Source organism: Balaenoptera borealis, assembly GCF_965194805.1.
Source record: "Balaenoptera borealis genome assembly, chromosome: 6".
Classification (NCBI taxonomy): Eukaryota; Metazoa; Chordata; class Mammalia; order Artiodactyla; family Balaenopteridae; genus Balaenoptera; species Balaenoptera borealis.
Window position 1 is genome coordinate 79,127,790 of NC_138863.1, and position 21,790 is coordinate 79,149,579.

Here is a 21,790-nt window from a genome sequence, read left to right on the forward strand (position 1 = left end):
TATCTGGTTCATTCAAGATGAATATTGATTTCTTACATGTTTTTTTGTGTCTTCATTAAACAGAAAAAAGGGCAGACTTCCCTTTAGTTTGAGAACATTGGAAATTTTAAATACTTATTTTCAAGACTTGACCATATTATTATTTTACCCCTGTTAATTACTTTTGCCTATCATAATGTAGCCCTAAAGAAGAGGCATGACAAGTGAAATGAAGAGGAGACGATTTCCTTTTGTCTAGCGTTATAAAACAGACCCAAGGACAAGCCTGATCACAAGGATTTGATTGACCTTGGCTTCAGTCATTTTTGAATGAACAATTTTTCTCTTGGCCACAGAGCTTCTCTGTTGGATTATCTTTTCCCAGACATTCTGCCTCACCCCAGACAGATGAAGTTAGTTTCTATCCCAAAGGGATAATGCTTTTAAGCCTCTCCCTTTTATTAAAATTAGGTCAGACGAGGTAGGGTATTTTTTTTTTCAGACTGCTGAGAGGAAATTGGGCTATTTTTTTAATTTCTAAAATTTTCATCTGGATTTATTTCTTTAAAATTGCATGATTATGGTAATTCCCTAAAGACTGTCTCCTGAAGATTAGATTTCAAAGCGGCCCACTTGAATTTCTTCTCAACCCATTACCAATGGTACCTTCATTCCATACTTAGCTCAGTAAAGTTTAACAAAACAAAGTAACTATATCTTATTTTTTTTCCTCTTAAACTCTTATTTACCTATTCTAATTCTCTTGGGTAAATAACTTACCAAACATTCTTTAAAACGTAGCCTTGATGATAATAAAAGTGTTTTCTTTGAAGCCCTGCATCTTTTTCTAATGTTGAAAGAATGAAAAAAATTTGTTTGGCCTGAAGCCGCAAGATGATTCAAGCACATTTTTTCCCACTTATACATAAGGATAAACTTGAGAATTTATTCTTCAAAGGAAAAATATAAAGTATAAAAGTATTTGACTCTAGTTACAAAATGAATATTTCTAGAAATTTTTTTTTAATTAATTAATTTATTTATTTTTGGCTGCATTGGGTCTTCATTGCTGTGCACAGGCTTTCTCTAGTTGCAGTGAGCAGGGGCTATTCTTTGTTGCAGTGTGAGGGCTTCTCATTGCAGTGGCTTCTCTTGTTGCGGAGCACAGGCTCTAGGCACGAGAGCTTCAGTAGTTGTGGCACGTGGACTCAGTAGTTGTGGCTCGCAGGCTCTAGAGCGTAGGCTCAGTAGTTGTGGCACACAGGGCTTATTTGCTCCACGGCATGTGGGATCTTCCTGGACCAGGGCTCAAACCCGTGTCCCCTGCATCAGCAGGCGGATTCTTAACCACTGAGCCACCAGGGAAGTCCCTAGAAATGTTTAAGAAGAACAAATGCCCTTGGGACTTTATCTCAAATACATTAAATTTATTCTTATTTACTTTAGCTTTTCCTTGTAAAATCTCAACATGAAAAGAATGTGAATTGTCATACATTAATAATCTACATTAAAAACATTTAATGACATCCTTCTCAGACTCTAAAGTCATTTTAAAATTATTAATAACAAAGCACTAAATTCTTGTAGTGGTTCACAAACAAAAAGACTGAATACTACTGGCATAGATGATTTGTTTAATGCAGTGGTTCTCAAGCTGTGTTCCCGTGGAACACCTGTGTTCCACCTTCTGTGTGCATCTGTCCTGCCACAGAAACTGAACAGTGGGTATTTCCCAATTCATAAAGAAATTATTATAATTTCATCAATTTTGCCCTTTTGTCTCATAAATATCTGGTACCTGCTATCCCTCTGTCTGCTAGCAATTTCCGGCAATTGACAAAATGAATAGAGAGCAAATCAGTATTAACAAAGATGTTCAGAAACAATGGATTATCCTCAGTTTAGCACTATTTGAATACAGGTACATGCTCATGGTGGTAGTGTTGTTGTTAAATAATCATATTCTCTGCTAGTAAAATTGGTCCTAATTCAAATTTGCAGTTAAATAAATAGTCATTTCTTGGTTATTTCATGAAAAGAATAAGTGCTGAGCAATCCAAGCACATTTCAGAGTTAATGACTTAATGTGTAAAATCTAGAAGGATTTATGCAAGGAAAAGTTGTGTTAGACCTGCTGAAAGTAAAATCTCAAGTTAAATAAATAGCTTGTATATGTAGGAAGTAAAAAGAAGAAAGAGATCTTTTTTTTTTAATTTAATTTATTTGAGGCTAAACATACTAGTGTTGTTCTGCATCCAAAAGTAGTCTTCCTTTGACAGAAATACATTTTTAGGGTGAAAGTGAGCACTGTATCTAAAAGCTACTACTTCTTCCTTCAGAACCTCTATCGCCAGGCCATGGAAGAAGCCAAGAAAGAAGGCTATGACTTAAGAAGTGACGCCATTCCCATCGTGGCTGCCAAGGCCTCCCGGGATATTGCCAGTGACGTAAGAGTTGATCACATCCTTACGTTTGTTACCCACAGGCCAGCCACCTGCATAGGGAATCACACTCTTGGGACACAGCTGGAAGTCTCTGTAGTCATCATCCGTCTTAACTGCCTTCATTGCACAGGCAGATAAATTGAGGCTTTGAGACAGTAGGTAGCCTGCCCAAGATTACAAGTTTCATAGAGACACACTGGGATATGGTTCCTTTGTTGCTCATCTTTTGGTCTTTGCTTAGTAAGACTGAGTGCCTTGGTCAAAGTTAAATGGACATTATGTTGAGCTACTCATGATACCTCATGAGCTCTCCTCAGGCTACACTCAAGGCAAAGATGCCAATAAAGAAGCAGGCTTAACTGAGTTCCCCATGACTTGAGGAAGGACATAGGATAGCAAAAAAGTTAAATGTCTCTTTGCTATGGGGCCCACGAAAATCAACATTCCTTTACCCTAAAAATTAATGCATCAGGTTCCTGGACAACTTAAATATTAAAATATTAAGAATAGCAAAATTGTCCATTTTGGTAGGTTTTTCTTTGAAATCATAATAAAAATACATAACAAAATTCACTATCTTTACCATTTTCAGTATATAGTCTAGTAATATTAAGTATATTTACACTATTGTACAACAGACATCCAGAACTTTTTCATCTTGCAAAACTGAAACGCTATGCTCATTATCAACAAAAATTACCCATTTTAAAACTACTCCTTCCAGTTTATTTGTGCAGAGGACAAATTATTTCTCAGAATGCCTTAAAAAAAAGAAAATTGATGAGCCATGTAAGCACATCCCTCTGATATGTTCTCACTTGGGTCCACTCACATGACCGACTTCTGAGAAACTGCTTGTCACTGTAATTGAGCTCATTCAGTGTTCACTTTTTAATCACTTTTTTTGTGATTAAAACACATAATTTTCTAGCATAATATAAAGGAATCAATGTGGAGTTATCCTCTATAGAGGTGTGGAAATGAGCACCATATCTTCTTTTTTGGGTGAAAGCATGCCCCAGTGTGTAGCATCACAGCATCATGTTTGATGAAATTCCCCTGATGTCTTGAGGATTTCATAGAAAAGCATCATCACAGAGACAGCAACTGGGACCAGCCCTTGCCGCTTCCTCCTCATTTACTGGGTTCTTTCCTTTCAGTACAAATACAAAGAAACTTATCGTAAGCAGTTGGGTCACCATATTGGTGCCCGGATGATACATGATGACCCCAAGATGATGTGGTCCCTTCACGTTGCCAAAATGCAGAGTGACCGTGAGTACAAGAAAGATTTTGAAAAATATAAGACCAGGTTCAGCAGCCCAGTGGACACGCTTGGTATCGTTTTGGCCAAGAAATGTCAGACTTTGGTCAGTGATGTGGACTATAAACATCCTCTGCATGAGTGGACCTGCCTGCCCGACCAGAGTGATGTTATCCATGCTCGGAAAGCCTATGACCTCCAGAGTGATGTGAGTACCCCCAATGCTGCTTCTGCATACTAGTGTTAACAATAACAATAATAACAACAGCAACAATAATACTAGTGCAATAATAATAATACAGTTAGCATGCCCTATTGAGAGTAAAATAAAATAAATAATTAGGATATATCTAATATATTATCTCTAGAACACCGCATTACATACTTTATATTTTGTGATTTTGAAGATGAAAATAAAGGCAAGAGTTTTTTAAAAATCTCCCGTCATAAGAAAAAAAAGTATAGGTATGTGTGGTGATAGATCTCAACTAGACTTACTGTGGTGATCATTTCGCAATATACACACATACTGAATCATGATATTGTACACCTGAAACTAGTATATGTCAATTATATCTCAATTAAAAATGCAAATCAAGAGCATGATTTGTAAAACTTAACATTACTATGTGTTGAAACTCACAACCATAGTTGAATTTCACCTCTTTTCCCTTTAAAAAAAAAAAAGGCAAGAGTTTTTGTGACTGCAACACTTACACAGCATTGGTCTAAGTATGTGGTCTTTTGGGGAGCTATTAGAACACATTTTCCAAAGCTAAAGAAACTCTGCTCTTGTGTAAAAGTCTTGTAATACCCTCAAGGGCAGGACTGTGTTTTTACTTTTCAAAAAAGATCTTTCATCATTCCTAGTACAATCCTCTGTGCCAAAAAATGCTTAGGAAAAAAATGTACTCAGGATTCAATAATGCTTGTTAATGAGTGATTGTGATGGCAGCTTTACCTGTTCATCAGTGCTTTTGTGTTTCTCTAGTATGATCCATTTTGTGACTGTGAATCTGAACAACTAATTAATAAAAGTGTTTCTTGTCGGTTGATTTGAAGAATTTGTACAAGTCAGACCTTGAATGGATGAAAGGCATTGGCTGGGTTCCAATTGGCTCCGTGGAAATAGTTAAAGCCAAGAGGGCCGGAGAGATACTGAGTGATAACATCTACCGCCAGCGTCCAGACACACTGAAATTTACCAGCATAACTGACTCTCCGGAGCAGGTGCTGGCAAAGAACAATGCGATAAACATGAGTAAGGTGAGTCTTCACTCCTCACCATCAGGTATAGGAATTTACCATAGAATGAAGTAAAAATTCTGACATGTTACTACATTTTAAAGATTCCTATAGGATTTACAATACCTTTTTAAATGATTTTCCCATTATAACACCATAGTTACTTAGTAATACTTCAGAATAGTAAACTGATGTTAAAAATACCATGTGCTGTAATTATTTCACAATTATAGATACTAAATTCTGCAGCCCAATTATACTTTTCAGAACTGTTCAAAAATTTTAATAAGAAACAGCAAAAACTGAGTCAATGAAATAGTAAGCTAAATACTCTTGGAAATAGTAATTTATCTACATGAAAGGTAGGAATTTATGCAACTTTAGTAATTTTATTTCTACTTTGTACAGAAGAGAGGTGACTGACACATAATCAAAAGAAAAACTGTCTGTGAACTCCAAAATAATTTTCCTCATTTTTTTTTCATAGCATTTATATACTGAAGCCTGGGACAATGACAAGAAAACAATCCATGTCATGCCTGATACACCAGAAATCATGCTAGCCAAACTCAACCGAATAAACTACAGTGATGTGAGTAAACTACTGATCATATCATGAAGAGAAAGGCAAAAATGAACTATTGTAATAATATCCTTAGTGAAATCTTTTGACTAATTTATTGTACATGCTCCAGAACAACATTGTCAATAAAAGAGATAGTTCTCCCTTGATTCAAGAGATAGTTTTCCCTTGATTCAATTTTGGTCTATGTGGTAGGTCCACAAAGTAGACTAGCCTTTTATGAAGATGACACCAGAGAATGAAATGCTTTTGGGGCAGTATCCCAATAGGGAATATACTCTTAAAGCCTTCCGCTACAGGTCAGTGTGCTTATCAAGTCATTATTTTATTCAACAACGATTTAGCAGGCAGTCACTAGGTTAAAACACAGTGAGTTACCGTACTGTGTATTCTTTTGCCGCTTCATTGTGTTCTGGTTACCATTTAATGCTATTTGCAAGCATTTTCCTAGCCATCTCTTTCAGGACCAACATTTTCATCAGAGTGAGGATTCTGAAACCCTAGTCTACACAGATCAATCAAGTTCTGTGATGATAATCCATGGTAAAATGGGAGAAAATAAGGACAACGCATTGAGTTGTTCACAAATCCAAATATATTCAATTTAAAAATACTGTGTTTATTCCTTCTCCTTCTTTGGCATAAAAATGGCCTTCCTTTTATATTAAGATCGTGACAATAAATAGCTGGGTTTTTGTTTTTGTTTTTTTTACAGTTTTGCTTGCTTGGCAAAACAAAATTTTAGCAACCTGATGCTGATTTCCCCAAAAAACTTTTGAGATTTACTAATCAATAAAACATCAAAGTTTAAACCATGTGCCTTAAAATCCTTGAGCACCTATGAAAGTTTTCTGCAAACTCACACTAATACTTAATTTTGTGTAGTTTAAATGAGGACAGAGAAAGCTTAGTAATAAATAGCTAAAGTTTTACGAAAGGAGTAATGATTGATCAATTCTTTTTTCTGCAGAAACTCTATAAACTTGCTTTGGAAGAGTCAAAGAAGGAAGGCTATGACTTGCGCGTGGATGCCATTCCAATCCAAGCGGCCAAGGCATCAAGAAATATTGCTAGTGATGTAAGTTGATGATTTTGAAGAGGCATTTCTTACTCAAAGATGTTAACAAATGGCAGCTTTTACAGCTTTTCTTGCCAGAAATTTAGCCTGCAAGTCTCAATTTCCTTTAACGATTCCCCCATGTACAAAGTGGCAAATGAAAACAAAGAAAACAAAAGATACTATATCCAGTATACCTGCTAATCTGTCAAAGATGGAGTTATGTTCTTTAAAAATAAGTATTTTATGAACACTAAAAATGGGCTTATATTTTTGAGCCTCAGAAGTTGAGCAGCTGATGACCCAGATGTTTGTAAAAACCGTTGTTGTTAAAGACATTGGTAGCACATGTAAATCAGCCAACATAAATGTGAACTCTTTCCTACTACTTCTATCCGTTTACTCTGGCATTAAGAGAAGATGTTAATTATGCATACGTTTTAGAGTTTTGTTTAATCCTTTGTTGACCTTTAGTGAAGTTCTCCTACCAAGATGCCCATAACTGGACACAAGAACAAGTTGAGAAGTAAGCAAAGCTTTTACTCAGCACCCACTTTCCTCTCCTCTCTAGTCCTTCCTGTGTCATGAGAAACATCTCCTGAGGGTGTCCAGTACCCTCATTCTGTACCAGGGCTCCTTAAGACCCAAAGCCAGACTTTCCTTCTTCTGGAAGTGTCCCAGACCTTAGACATATGCTTCATTCCTTCCATTATAAAAACTTTTTCTGGCTGTTAACCTGGAGAAGCCCACACTGTGACCATCTCATGGTAAAATGGACCATAAAGTATTATTCTTGAATTTTAAAAGTAGATAGAGTGTTAACCCAAGTTATTACTCTCTCAAGGTTGAAAGTTCAATGACATTGACAGGCAAATAAGGGAGGTATTTCCTGGTGAAACTTTCTAAATGTAGCCTGTATCCTTGACCATGGAATTCACTATAAATTCTGATTACAAGGGAAATATTCTAAAATAGTCATCATATCGAAACATTTTTAGAAAAAGCAGTCACATGTTTAAATTAAGTAGATGCTCTTTTATTATTTTTTTTATTTTTATTTTTTTAGATGCTCTTTTAAATTGTACAAGATGTTTTATCTTTACTTGTTAAGCAAATGTAAACTAGGCAGTATAGTTTAGTGGAAGGGGAAAATATTAGGAATCAGAAGCTCTCCATTCTAGTCTCAGCCCTGCTACCTGCTTATGATGTGACCTTGAACAAATCACTTAATTCCTGGAGGCTTCAGGTTTCTATTTTATAAAATGGAGTTGATAATATTAAACTTTCTCCCTCACACTAGTGGTGGGGAAAATCAAAAGAAATAATGTGTCTATGAAACTATGAAATGTGATATAAATAAGATGTCCTTATCATTAGACTTATATCTCTATTCTTTTTTCAGTACAAGTACAAGGAAGACTACCGTAAACAGCTTGGCCACCACATTGGGGCCCGAAATGTTAAGGATGACACCAAGATGATGTGGTCCATCCACATGGCCAAGATCCAGAGTGACCGGCAGTACAAGAAGGACTTTGAGAATTGGAAGACCAAGTTCAGTAGCCCAGTGGACATGCTGGGAGTGGTGCTGGCCAAGAAGTGCCAGATCCTTGTAAGCAACATAGACTACAAGAAACCCCTTCATGAATGGACCTGTCTGCCTGATCAGAATGACATCATTCAAGCTCGGAAGGCCTATGACCTTCAGAGTGATGTAAGTGGGTTTAATATTCTTTAGCAAGGTTTCAAGAAGGGGTTCTAACTTTTGTGCTGTGGAATCTTTTGCCAGTCTGGTGAAACCTATGGACAACTTCTCAGGACAGTGTCATGAGATGCATAAAATTACACACACACACACACAAACACACACACATACACACACACTGGTTTCAAAAGAAACCGATTACATTGAAATATGGTTATCAAAATATTATACTAAGCAAGGGGAGGGACAAATTAGGAGTTTGGAACTAGCAGATACACACTACTATACATAAAATAGATAAATAGCAAGGACCTACTGTATAGCACAGGGAACTATATTCATATCTTGTAATAACCTATAATGGAAAAGAATCTGAAAAAGAATATATATATATATAACTGAATTATATATAACTGAATAACTGCTGTATACCTGAAACTAACACAATATTGTAAATCAACTATACTTCAATAAAAAATAATAAAAAAATAAATTAAAAATAAATAAATAAATAAAATTAGATTATCAGGAGAAAAAAATTAAACTAAATACGTGATGTAGTAATATAGATGCTTTTTTATTGAAGTGTAGTTGATGTACAATATTATGTCACTGGTGCACAATATAGTGATTCACAATTTTTAAAGGTTATATGCCATTTATAGTTATTATAAAATGTTGGCTTTATTCCCTGCGTCGTACAATATACCCTTGTAGCTAATTTTATACATAATCGTTTGTACCTCTTAATCCCCTCCCCCATCTTTCCCCTCCCCCTTCCCTCTCCCCACTGGTAACCACTAGTTTGTTCTCTATATCTGGGAGTCTGCTTCTTTTTTGTTATATTCACTAGTTTATTGTTTTTTTAGATTCCACATATAAGTAATATCATACAGTATTTGTCTTTCCCTGTCTGTCTTATTTCAGTTAGCATAATACCTCCAAGTCCATCCATATTGTTGCAAATGGCAAAATTTCATTCTTTTTTTATGGCTGAGTAGTATTCTGTTATGTATATATATAAACGTCTTCTTTATCCATTCATCTCTTGATGGACACTTAGGTTGCTTCTATATATCTTGGCAATTATAATAATACTGCTATGAATGTTGGGGTACATGTATCTTTTCGAATTTGTGTTTTTGTTTTTTTTGGATGTATACCCAGAAGTGGAATTACTGAGTCATATGGTAGTCCTATTTTTAGTTTTGTTTGTTTGTTTGTTTAATTTAATTTTATTTATTTTTTTATACAACAGGTTCTTATTAGTCATCCATTTTATACACATCAGTGTCTACATGTCAATCCCAATCGCCCAATTCATCACACCACCACCCCCACCCCCCACCGCTTTCCCCCCTTGGTGTCCATACGTTTGTTCTCTACATCTGTGTCTCAATTTCTGCCCTGCAAACCAGTTCATCTGTACCATTTTTCTAGGTTCCACATATATGCGTTAATATACGATATTTGTTTTTCTCTTTCTAACTTAACTCTGTATGACAGTCTCTAGATCCATCCACATCTCTACAAATGACCCAATTTCGTTCCTTTTTATGGCTGAGTAATATTCCATTGTATATATGTACCACATCTTCTTTATCCATTCGTCTGTCGATGGGCATTTAGGTTGCTTCCATGACCTGGCTATTGTAAATAGTGCTGCAATGAACATTGGGGTGCATGTGTCTTTTTGAATTATGGTTTTCTCTGGGTATATGCCCAGTAGTGAGATTGCTGGGTCATATGGTAGTTCTATTTTTAGTTTTTTAAGGAACCTCCATACCATTCTCCATAGTGGCTGTATCAATTTCCATTCCTACCAACAGTGCAAGAGGGTTCCCTTTTCTCCACATCCTCTCCAGCATTTGTTGTTTGTAGATTTTCTGATGATGCCCATTCTAACTGGTGTGAAGTGGTACCTCATTGTAGTTTTGATTTGCATTTCTCTAATAATTAGTGATGTTGAGCAGCTTTTCATGTGCTTCTTGGCCATCTGTATGTCTTCTTTGGAGAAATGTCTATGTAGGTCTGCCCATTTTTGTATGGAGACACAAAAGACCCCGAATAGCCAAAGCAGTCTTGAGGGAAAAAAACGGAGCTGGAGGAATCAGACTCCCTGACTTCAGACTATACTACAAGCCTACAGTAATCAAGACAATATGGTACTGGCACAAAAACAGAAACATAGATCAATGGAACAAGATAGAAAGCCCAGAGATAAACCCACGCACCTATGGTCAACTAATCTATGACAAAGGAGGCAAAGATATACAATGGAGAAAAGACAGTCTCTTCAATAAGTGGTGCTGGGAAAACTGGACAGCTACATGTAAAAGAATGAAATTAGAACACTCCCTAACACCATACACAAAAATAAACTCAAAATGGATTCGAGACCTAAATGTAAGACCAGACACTATAAAACTCTTAGCGGGAAACATAGGAAGAACACTCTTTGACATAAATCCCAGCAAGATCTTTTTTGATCCACCTCCTAGAGTAATGGAAATAAAAACAAAAATAAACAAATGGGACCTAATGAAACTTCAAAGGTTTTGCACAGCAAAGGAAACCATAAACAAGACGAGAAGACAACCCTCAGAATGGGAGAAAATATTTTCAAATGAATCAACAGACAAAGGATTAATCTCCAAAATATATAAACAGTTCATGCAGCTCAATATTAAAACAAAACCAACCCAATCTATTTTTAGTTTTTTGAGAAACCTTCATACTGTTTTCCACAGTGGCTGCACCAATTTACATTCCCACTGACAGTGTAGTGATATATATGCTTTTTATTAACACATTAAATAAAAAGATCTAGCAGTGGGTGTAAAACTAGCTTAATTTCAAAGAACTGATGAACATAAATATGCAAGATGTCTACAACAACTATAACAGAATATGAAAATATTTATGACTTCTACTGCTGATAAAATTCCATGTAGTGTTAATACTACCATCATCTGTTGCCTATAGTTATAGCTAAAAGAAATGCTATGTTTCAGTTAGAGGTGAAAATAAAGATGTTTTTTCTATCTAAGTTCATTGATGCCAAGTTAAGAAATCCTGATTTAATGCAACCTGATTTTCCAAATGAATTTATTGCATTATCATTTTTCTGACTACTTAACTTATAGGAAATATCTATTATAACTTGTGGAAGGAAATATAAGAATGAGTTATATATATCAAGACAATTTTTCTAAGAAGCTGAAAACAGTATCTCCCTAGAAATATGTTAAGTATTTTTGTTGTCAGCCAGTAGATTGTCCTTGGGACTCAAATACTACCGTACTGGTATAGTAGCTCCTTGTTTTTTTGATCAGCTCTGAGAAGTAGTCACTTTTGGAAGAATGATAAAAGTGGTGGCATTGTAAAAAAGAGTTTCCCAAAAAGCCATAAAAACAAAAAGAATTGTTACTCTTACTTATGAGAAAAACTCTCCTTCAGCCAATTTATTTAAGTTCAAAGAAGAAACATGAAAGCAGGATAAAATATCTTTTTTTTTTTACTTGAACTACAACACAAGAAGAGGGACTGTGGATAAAATAAGTAAGAGTAAAAATATATATACTCTTTGGCTTAGAAACATGAGTATAGAATCATCTGAAAAAAGATCCCTTTTTGTTGTCCCGAGAAAACACGTGGATTCAGCGTGTGGAAGTGTTCATCCTTTCTTTATGTTATGCAATGGCTGTGAAGGCCCCTGCCCAATGAGATAGGAACAAACTATACTCTAACAGAGAATTATTCCCATACAAAGAGGTATAGGCAATCAAATCAGAGAATAAACACTTTGTATCAGGAGGCAGGCAGGAATTTCCTTAAAATGGTTTTTCATTGATGAAATCACATATTATTAGAGATTTCATAGGTCTTTAAAACAGCAAACATTGACTACCTTCAGGGACAAAGTGCTGGACTAGCCATTCTACACCAAAGTAAGGCAGTCCTGTGTCTTCCCTGAAATTTACACAAGATACAGAATTATACACCATCTGTATACACCATGCTAAATCAAGATTAGACATCAGGCTGTGGAGGTAATTTCTACACATATTTGACATTGTTTCATTTTCAGGCTATTTACAAGGCTGATCGTGAGTGGCTGAGAGGCATTGGGTGGGTGCCCATTGGCTCTGTGGGGGTCGAGAATGTGAAGAGAGCGGGAGAAATCCTGAGTGACAGGAAGTACCGCCAGCCTGCAGACCAGCTCAAGTTCACATCCATTACAGACACCCCAGAGATTGTCCTGGCAAAGAATAATGCCCTGACCATGAGCAAGGTGAGTCTCCAGCTTTTGCCAGTTGCCTGTGTCATACCTTCCACAGACTGGGCTTATAAAGTGAGAAATATCTTGGAGGATTTCCAGAGAAAGGAGAGGTGATGGGCTTAATTCTCATGTAGGCCTTCAACAGAGCATGTGCTTGAATCCTAGTTGGACCTGCATGCTTCTCTCAACCCTGTGTCCCCTCATTCTCTGTGTGGGTGAGGAAGTACAGCCTAGGACAGTTTCTCTGGAGTAAGGCATACACTCCTCTGAGCAGTGACCTAGAGACATCCACAAATGCACTACTTTTCTCTGCACATTCTCTTTGGCAGAGCAGACTCAAGGCATCAGCATCTCTTTATCCATCCTGTAAAAAAATATGCGGTCATTTTGCATTTTGTTCAGAAGTCTTGGAAACACAGTGTGCATAGCAGTGCCAGTGCACAACTCAAATTACTTGCTTCCAAAACCATAGGTTGTAGAAATCCCACTTTGGAAAGTGAGATGTGACTGCTGCTTTCATTTTTATTGTACAAGATCGATGATCGCTTTTTTCCTCCCTAATGCTGGCAATCTTTGATACTCGGCTAATTTCTTTATCCAGTAGGTAGGCCCTTAATATGCACAGCTGAGATTGAATTGAACTTTTCTGAATTCTCCCACACCTGCCTGAATGTCTTCCAGATATCTGGATAGTGAGAATGAGGGCTCAGTGCAGAATATGAAATTGGCTCTCAGATAGCAAACTCCAACGTTTGGGGTATTAAAACTCCAGAAACTCTATTCTATACCACACTCATCAACAGCAGTCACAGTAATAATAACAATAGGAAACAAAAAATTTGTTGAGTGCCTACTATGACTCAAGCACTTTACATATGTTACAGTTAATCTCGAAAAAATACTCAATAAAGTAATACACCAATTTCACCTCAACTTAAAAAAAAAAAAAGAGATAAGTATAAAGTTAAAAAAAATACTTAATGAAAAAGATATGATTATCCCCCTCCAAAAAATGAAGCATGTGAGGCTTTATGTACCTTTCTCAAGATCACACAGCTTGGACATAGGGGAGTTGGGTTTGACCTTGGGATTGATTCTGAAGTCTAGGGATTTCTACTATAACATAGTTCTATAGCCAAGCTCCATCCTTGAAGGTTCTGTGAGTAAGCTTGAGAGTCACTGGATGAAAAGAATCAATAATTGAGATCATGATGTTGCTTTACATTGGCTATGAAACAATCATATGTCTGTTTAAATATTGCCATGATTTACTCTCCCCATACCCTTTTGCTTCCCTCACCTCCACATAAGTTTTCAAAGGCTATTTTACAGTTAAATGAGTTAAATTTTATAATAACTGCAATGTATTGGCTTTAACAAAGGGTTTTACCTCACCTCCCCCATAGCATTTATATACAGAAGCCTGGGATACTGACAAAACCTCCATCCACGTGATGCCGGACACCCCAGAAATCATGCTGGCCAAGAGCAATTCTGCCAATATCAGCCAAGTAAGAGATTTCCTGATTGTTAAGTCAGCCTTTAGTCTAGGAGTAATTAAAATACTTTTTCCATCTTACCACCTTCCTTACTGGAAGTGGCCTATTAACTTTCTATAACTCTTTTCTTTTTCTGTTGTGTATTCTCCTCCACCTAGAAACTTTACACCAAGGGATGGGATGAATCAAAGATGAAGGACTATGATCTGAGAGCTGATGCTATTCTCATCAAGAGTGCCAAGGCCTCGAGGGACATTGCCAGTGACGTAAGTGCTCTCTGTCTAACCCCCTCGGTCTCACCTTGCTGAACAACCACAGTGCAGCTGGTGGGCCACACTTTGTAACTGCTTCCTCATATACCCCTCCAGTCACGCTTCTTACCTTCCAAGACCTTTCCCTTTGTTGTCTCGGAGAAGAAAAACACATTTTGAAATTGTAGTTAGAGTTGTTGCAGAAAAAGTTTTCAGCAGTGAAGATATATGATTCCACTACTGTTACGTTTATGACAGCATAAAACATTAGTTTAAAATTGTTCAGAGATGTCAAAATTATTCAAAATATGAAAGTCTTGTCCATTTGCTTGTGGGTTTTCATGTTGTCTAATTGTCAGCATGCATATGGTTTTAAAACTGGGCTTTTAAACATATATTCCTTATGTTTTAGTACAAATACAAAGAAGCATATGAGAAACAGAAAGGCCACCACATTGGAGCCCGGAACGTTGAAGATGACCCCAAGATTATGTGTGCCATACATGCAGGGAAGATTCAAAGTGAAAGAGAGTATAAGAAGGATTTCCAGAAGTGGAAGACCAAGTTCAGTAGCCCAGTGGACATGTTAGGCATCTTGCTAGCCAAGAAATGTCAGATTCTGGTCAGTGACGTTGATTATCGAAATTACCTGCATCACTGGACGTGCTTACCTGATCAAAACGACATTATCCAAGCAAGGAAGGCCTATGAACTACAGAGTGATGTACGTAACGTGAACTTTGGGAAAGGAGGAGTGGGAGGACATAGATTTGTTAATTGTACAGACAGTGCCTCTGTGAACAGACTCATGGGTTGCTCACTGCACAACCTCAGGGGGAGCCATTCACATTCTTAAAACAAAACCCATATTTAGGAGTTATGTTATGGGAATCAAAGAACATAGATGAAGAACCCTACTTAGGTCATGTCCTCCCTGGCCTAGATTCCAGACTATTTTCTTCATGTCCTTTGTACTGTCTGGCAATGAAAATATATTTCAAACAAACATAAATTATCTGAACATTTAAAAAATAACTGCCACTATTGTACTATATCCAAAACGCTAAACAGAGTTTCACCCTATTACAGGATGAAAATGAAATGAGATATGACAAAATATCTTTAAATTTTTTTTCAGTTATATAATTTCTTTGAAATATCAAATAATTACCATGAAATTTAGCATTATTACCATTTTATCCTTATTTATGGCTAGCATAAAAAATTATGCTTTTACAAATTACTCTGTCATGGATATTGAAACCCCTGATTCATGTAAAATCTCAGGTCCTACTTTTTTGGAACCACTATCTTCTGTGCTTATCAACCCCTCAACCCCGTGAACTTACTTTCCAATTAAGGGATGCTATGTCTAGCACTTGGAACAATATTTCTGTCTAATGTCTCTGTAGAATGTGTACAAAGCAGACCTGGAGTGGCTGCGTGGCATTGGCTGGATGCCAGAAGGCTCAGTAGAAATGACCAGGGTGAAGGGTGCTCAACACCTGCTGAATGAAAGACTCTACAGGACACGCCCAGAAGCCTTGAAATTCACTTCCATTGTCGACACGCCAGCGGTTGTCCTGGCAAAAGCCAATTCTCTGCAAATGAGTGAGGTAAGAACCATCCTACCGCCAGGCTCTCCTTTAGCAGGACTCTCTTCTCAGAAGATGCCACCCAAACGGAGCATCTGTGGATGAAACAGAGAATGTAGATTGTTTCTCTTCAAAGACTTAAAGTGCTTGGAGCAACTCTAAGAATCTCTTAGTTTAGTTCAGTGAAGGCACATGCTAAGTAGAACTCTGACAAATGCCAACGCGCCTTTCCCCTACCTCACACACAGACTTGGAAGCACTAAAATGAAAAATGTCACTCCATTACAACTCAGGAAAGCAAATACTTATTACAAAACCTGTGGCATAATGCTACACGTTAAATGGTAGAACACTGTATTAGTCAGGGTTCTCCAGAGAAACAGAGCTAATAAGAGGTATATGAGAGAGAGATTTATTTCATGGAATTGACTCACATGATTGTAGAGGCTGGCAAGTCCAAAGTTTGCAGGGTAGGCCAGCAGCCTCAAGACCCAGGCAGGAGTTGCAGTTCAAGCCCAAGGTAGTCTGCTGGCAGAATTACTCTTGCTCAGGGAAGGTCAGTCTTTTTTCTCTTAAGGCCTTCATCTGACTGAACAAGCCCCCCACATCACAGAGGGTTATCTGCTTTACCCAAAGTCCACTGGTATAAATGTTAATCTGATCTAAAAAATACCTTCACAGAAACATGTAGAATAATGTTTGACCAAATACCTGGGTACGCTGGCCTAGCCAAGCTGACACAAAAAACTAACCATTGCAAACATATAACAAAACATTTTCCCATGTTAAATAGTTGCTAAGGCTTAATGTTCAGATATCCATCTCTATTGCTGTATTAAAATAATATTTTCCTTCTCTCCACAGAAACTATATCAAGAAGCCTGGAATAAAGATAAAAGCAACATAAGCATTCCTTCTGACATGCCAGTCATATTGCAGGCCCAAATCAATGCCATGCAAATCAGCAATGTAAGAGGCATAAATATGAAGTGTAAATGTCTTTATGGGACAATATCTTTCAGCTTATGGGGTGTGTTATAATGGACAAATTACCTGCCTTAGAAATGTTTACAGCTTTGGGTGCTAGACAATTCCTCTTTGGCTACCATTCCCAATGCAGTACGAATGGAAATTCTCTTTCAAACATTAGTTTAGATACATATCTGGGTCCCTGCATTGCAAGAGGTGGGATACCTGAATCTCATTGGTGTCCTTCTTTCAACCTTGAAATCATTGTCCTATATTCAATGTCCACAGCTCAGTTTCATTGTATATTAATTGAGAGTAATGAAATCCCTAGTAAAGTGCCTCTTACACAAGTAAGTATAAGAGATAACAGTCTCTATTGTCTTTATAGGTTCTTGGTTGATCCAGAACTTTCTTGTTTGATATTTCAAGGCCATAAGAAAAGTCAAACTTTTAATTATATGCGAAGTGTAGGATAGGTATGATATCTATGTTACATCCCTTTAGCAGAGACCTTTGAAAAGTCAAAGGCCAACATTGGGAAAAAATCTTTATCAAGTCTTATATGGTAACTTGATGAAGGTCCTCTAGGTTCACAGTTGATTCTTAGTTCCCATTACTGTATAGTGGGATATTTTCACATTGTACTATATTGTGGTGAATGCAAATAATTCAAATATTAGTAGATTTAGATGTTTAGCTTTAAAATTGTAGTCACAAGTACCCTGCACTCCACAAAGTAAATAGGCAATAACCAAAAAAGGACTCAGAAGTGACTGTTTTTTCTTATGCTGCCTTCATTTACATTGTGCTTTGTGATTCATGTCATGACTACTTTGAATATGTCTACTGATTTTCCATTCTTGTAAGCAAACCTGTGTTTTCCCTCAATAGAAACTCTACCAGAAAGACTGGGATGAGGCCAAGCAGAAAGGCTATGACTTGAGAGCAGATGCCATTGAAATCAAGCATGCCAAAGCCTCCAGAGAAATTGCCAGTGAGGTACAGCTCCTTCTATTTCCTTGTGGATTGTCTTCTCTATACAACAAATAGGGAGAATATTTTTCAAGAATTTTGATTTGGTTTGATTTTTTTTTTAATTCTATGCAAACAATTGCATTTTGCCTTGTGCTAAAGACTTTATTTTAAAATATTAAAATGGGATGAAAAACACTGAGGTAAGCATAGGTGAAGTATATGTGTAAATAACTTCTAAGCTGTTTCTAAGTAGAAGTAAAATATCATGAAGATCTATACCAAATTCTTGGGAAAAATTCAGGAACCAATACAATGTGATTTTATCCCCCAAATCTTTAGGACATTCTCCATAAATGTAAATCACAGATGAAAGTTTTATACAAGACTTAAGACCGAGATCACATTTTATATACAAGATTTTATGCTGGAGGCATATGTATACTCCTCTGAGTAACCCTTTGAGGTTCATTTAACAGTAGTTTTAAAACTTACCAGCAGTCAAAATAGTTATTCTACCAAGGCCCCCCAGCTCCAAATCTTTAAGCTACCTTTATTCCTTTTCTTCAAATTCTTCTCTAGTTTTTATCTTAGTATCCAGCTGTCTCTTCCTTCTTATTTCTCATTTTTATCTCTAAAAAGGCATAGCCAATCCATAGTATCTGCCTTATTCCCAGCTGTCTCCCTCTCCCTTTTGTCCAAACTTTCCTATGTTATCCAAATATAGGAAAGAAACAGAAATGATCTTACTCTTGTCCTAAGACACTGAGAACAAGTGTGGAATAGATGGAAACTCTTATCCACAGGCCTTTTGTTGTCATCTTCTGATTCAAACCAACAACCTTGTCTTCCATTCCTGAAACATGCTCCTTTCTTGTCTGTCTCCAAAACCACACATATGACTTTTTCCTACCTGAAGTACCTTCAGTACCCTTGGGGACCATCTAACCTAATTTCCACTTGCCAGGCAACCTTAGGGATAATGATTATCCCCACTGTGCCTTACTTTTCCCATCTGAAATATGTGATAATACTAATATCCACATCATAGAGATGTTCTGAGGATTAAATGAGGTTATAATTGCCACGATTCAACTATTTTTAACCAAAAAATTCAGCAGTTGAATATGAATCAACCTAATACATTTGAAGCACTCATAATAGTGTCTGACATATAGTGATTGCTAGTAAATGTTAGTTATTATTTTTTTATTACTCTTGTTCACCATACTATTTCCCTCCTGATTTGTTCGTGTCCTCTGTGAAACTATCTAAAATAGCCCTAATTTCTTTAAAGGGAACTAAAATATGTAATAACTACCAATTTGAGCCAATTTACATTAAGGCTAAAAAAATATTCCAAAACCATTTAATGAAAAGTCGTCTTCATACATTATGTCCATATGTCTTTTTATCTTATTTTTTACAACTTTAGTACAAATACAAAGAAGGTTACCGTAAGCAACTGGGCCACTACGTGGGTTTCCGCAGCCTACAAGATGACCCCAAATTGGTATGGTCTATGCATGCTGCCAAAATCCAGAGTGACAGAGAATACAAGAAAGCTTATGAGAAGTCTAAAGAAATCCACACTACACCGTTGGACATGATGTCCATTGTTCAGGCCAAGAAATGCCAGGTTCTGGTTAGCGACATTGATTATCGCAATTATCTGCACCAGTGGACGTGTCTGCCAGACCAGAATGATATGATCCAGGCGAAGAAAGCCTACGAACTGCAGAGCGATGTGCGTATCCTGTCTCCAGACTCTTGGGGAGATGTGTGTCTATGTGTTTAATCACAGAGTATTCCTTAAGGATGTAATTTAAACAGTAATCTTAATAGAATCTAACATATTCCGTATTTTTCTGTAGAGTTTTTCTGAATATTTTCTATCTTATGGAGGATTCCTTCTTATAAGGCCTTATTCATCAGATGAAAATCACTCTCTTATTCTATGTAACTAAGTAGAAAATTTCAATCCCAGTTGTCCTGATCCATTACATTTGCATGATCAGGTATCTAAATGTCAGAAACAGATGTAAGCATAAAAAAATGTTGGATTTCAAGTTTATCTGACACATATAGGAAAAATCTGTATATATATATATATATTTAAATAATATGTTTAGAGAGAGAGAAAGAGGAGAGGTGTACATAGATATAAGTATGTATTTTGCTTTTCATTATACATGCTTCTAAGAAACTTTTTCTCCCAAATTCCTACAGAAGTTATCCCCAGTGTCACATAAAAGGCAGATTTCAAGTAGTGAGCACAGAAGCTCAACCTTGCATAAAAACAAAATTATGTGCCATTGCTGTCTGTCATTCCACAAGTGCTAGTTGTTAGCCCTGCTTCAGTTCCTGTAGGATACTCTGAACTTCTGCCAGAGATGTTAACACTCAAATATTAACATCTAATGTTGATTCTTGAGTTTCATGGGACTGGCCACCCAGCTGGTTTAAGTAGAGGTAGTGTGTGGTTTGCTGGCATCGTGCTCTAGTAGGCAAATTGACTCCTTTGTACTCTGTGGTCCTCTCCTTCTTGTAGAACGTGTACAAATCCGACCTGGAATGGCTGAAGGGTATTGGATGGTTGCCAGAGGGTTCCGTGGAAGTGATGAGAGTAAAGAATGCCCAGAATCTCCTGAATGAAAGGTTGTATCGCACAAGGCCTGAGGCCCTCAAATTCACCAGCATTGTTGATACCCCTGAAGTTATTCTGGCAAAGATCAATGCTGTACAGATCAGTGAGGTAAGTCAATTGATGCTCTGTTCAGAAACATTGAAGAAGTCTCAATAAAAATTATAATTGTGAACTTTAAACTGCTAACACCAGGATTAGAATCTTGAACATTCATGTATCCAGATAGAATTTCATATAGCCCATCAATTAACAGCATCCACATTTCATTTGTTTAGATAATTCTGTGGTCAATATAAGTGTGGTAGGCATCTTCATGTTCCATATTCTCTGAAGTACACCTTGAACACATTTTGTAGACCTTGCCTGTAATACAGGTCCACCAGTTAATACAATGATCACAATGATCACCTTTTTACTGCTATTCAACGGTGAAATAAGTTGAAAGGTCCAGGGGCAGCCCCGATATTAGACATTATGACAGTTATTTAGGCCAAGAAAGCCAGGACTTGATTTGCAATGTGGATTATCATAGTCACCTGCAATGAGAGCTTACCTGCCAGATAATTACATGTGAATAAATAGAAGAGGATCTATTTACTATCATGCTTCTGACTCGTTTACATTTATATTATAGCACACATGAATGTATTCTTCTTGCTGAAGTCACTTTTGGCACCTTCTAAATAAAAACACAGATGAAAAAAAAATGTGATCTCCATTTACATCTGAACACATCCAAAGAAAACCTCTAATTGTACCTATAATTTATTCATGTGGTAATTGGCTTATTTACTCATCACAGATCCTTTGTTTTTCATTTTTACCAGCCATTGTATCGTGATGCCTGGGACAAAGAGAAGGCAAATGTGAATGTACCAGCTGACACTCCATTGATGCTGCAGTCCAAGATCAACACCATGCAGATCAGCAATGTAAGGCCCTGCACATCCACTTGCTTCACACACTGTTCTCTGCCTCACCAAACCTCTCGTCAAAATGCTCCAGAGAGCATTTAGCAAAAGGCATTTCCCTAATATTCCTTTTACTTCTAGTCTTTAATGATAAGTGTCGTTTGTGTGTGCTCGCACACCTACGTATGTGTTTATAATATAGAGACGTGTGTCCTTATCTTTGTTGGAAGGAAAAATGCCGTGGTTTATGCCAAACACACGACATCAAAACATATATATGCATGTATAGTAATACTTAGTTCTCTTTTTAGTGGCCTATCATTGATTTTTCCCTTTAAAAGCCAAACAATATGTATAATTTTTCTCATTTTCACATGATTTACTATC

General features: G+C 36.8%; 1 protein-coding gene across 31 annotated transcripts in view; it reads left to right on the forward strand.

Annotated features, from left to right (window-relative positions):
• The window catches only part of NEB (nebulin), a 216,213-nt gene that overhangs the window by 109,217 nt on the left and 85,206 nt on the right, over positions 1-21,790 (forward strand). For 30 of the 31 annotated variants that reach the window (XM_082395693.1, XM_082395706.1, XM_082395682.1 and 27 more), the window contains 16 exons: positions 2,319-2,426; positions 3,584-3,895; positions 4,750-4,953; positions 5,420-5,524; positions 6,486-6,593; positions 7,975-8,286; positions 12,368-12,571; positions 13,966-14,070; positions 14,217-14,324; positions 14,722-15,033; positions 15,722-15,925; positions 16,769-16,873; positions 17,765-17,872; positions 19,281-19,592; positions 20,397-20,600; positions 21,320-21,424. In XM_082395693.1, coding sequence (XP_082251819.1) covers positions 2,319-2,426; positions 3,584-3,895; positions 4,750-4,953; positions 5,420-5,524; positions 6,486-6,593; positions 7,975-8,286; positions 12,368-12,571; positions 13,966-14,070; positions 14,217-14,324; positions 14,722-15,033; positions 15,722-15,925; positions 16,769-16,873; positions 17,765-17,872; positions 19,281-19,592; positions 20,397-20,600; positions 21,320-21,424 — 2,916 coding nt within the window. The remainder of the gene's footprint in view (positions 1-2,318; positions 2,427-3,583; positions 3,896-4,749; positions 4,954-5,419; positions 5,525-6,485; positions 6,594-7,974; positions 8,287-12,367; positions 12,572-13,965; positions 14,071-14,216; positions 14,325-14,721; positions 15,034-15,721; positions 15,926-16,768; positions 16,874-17,764; positions 17,873-19,280; positions 19,593-20,396; positions 20,601-21,319; positions 21,425-21,790) is intronic. The other variant, XM_082395705.1, reaches the window with a different exon arrangement.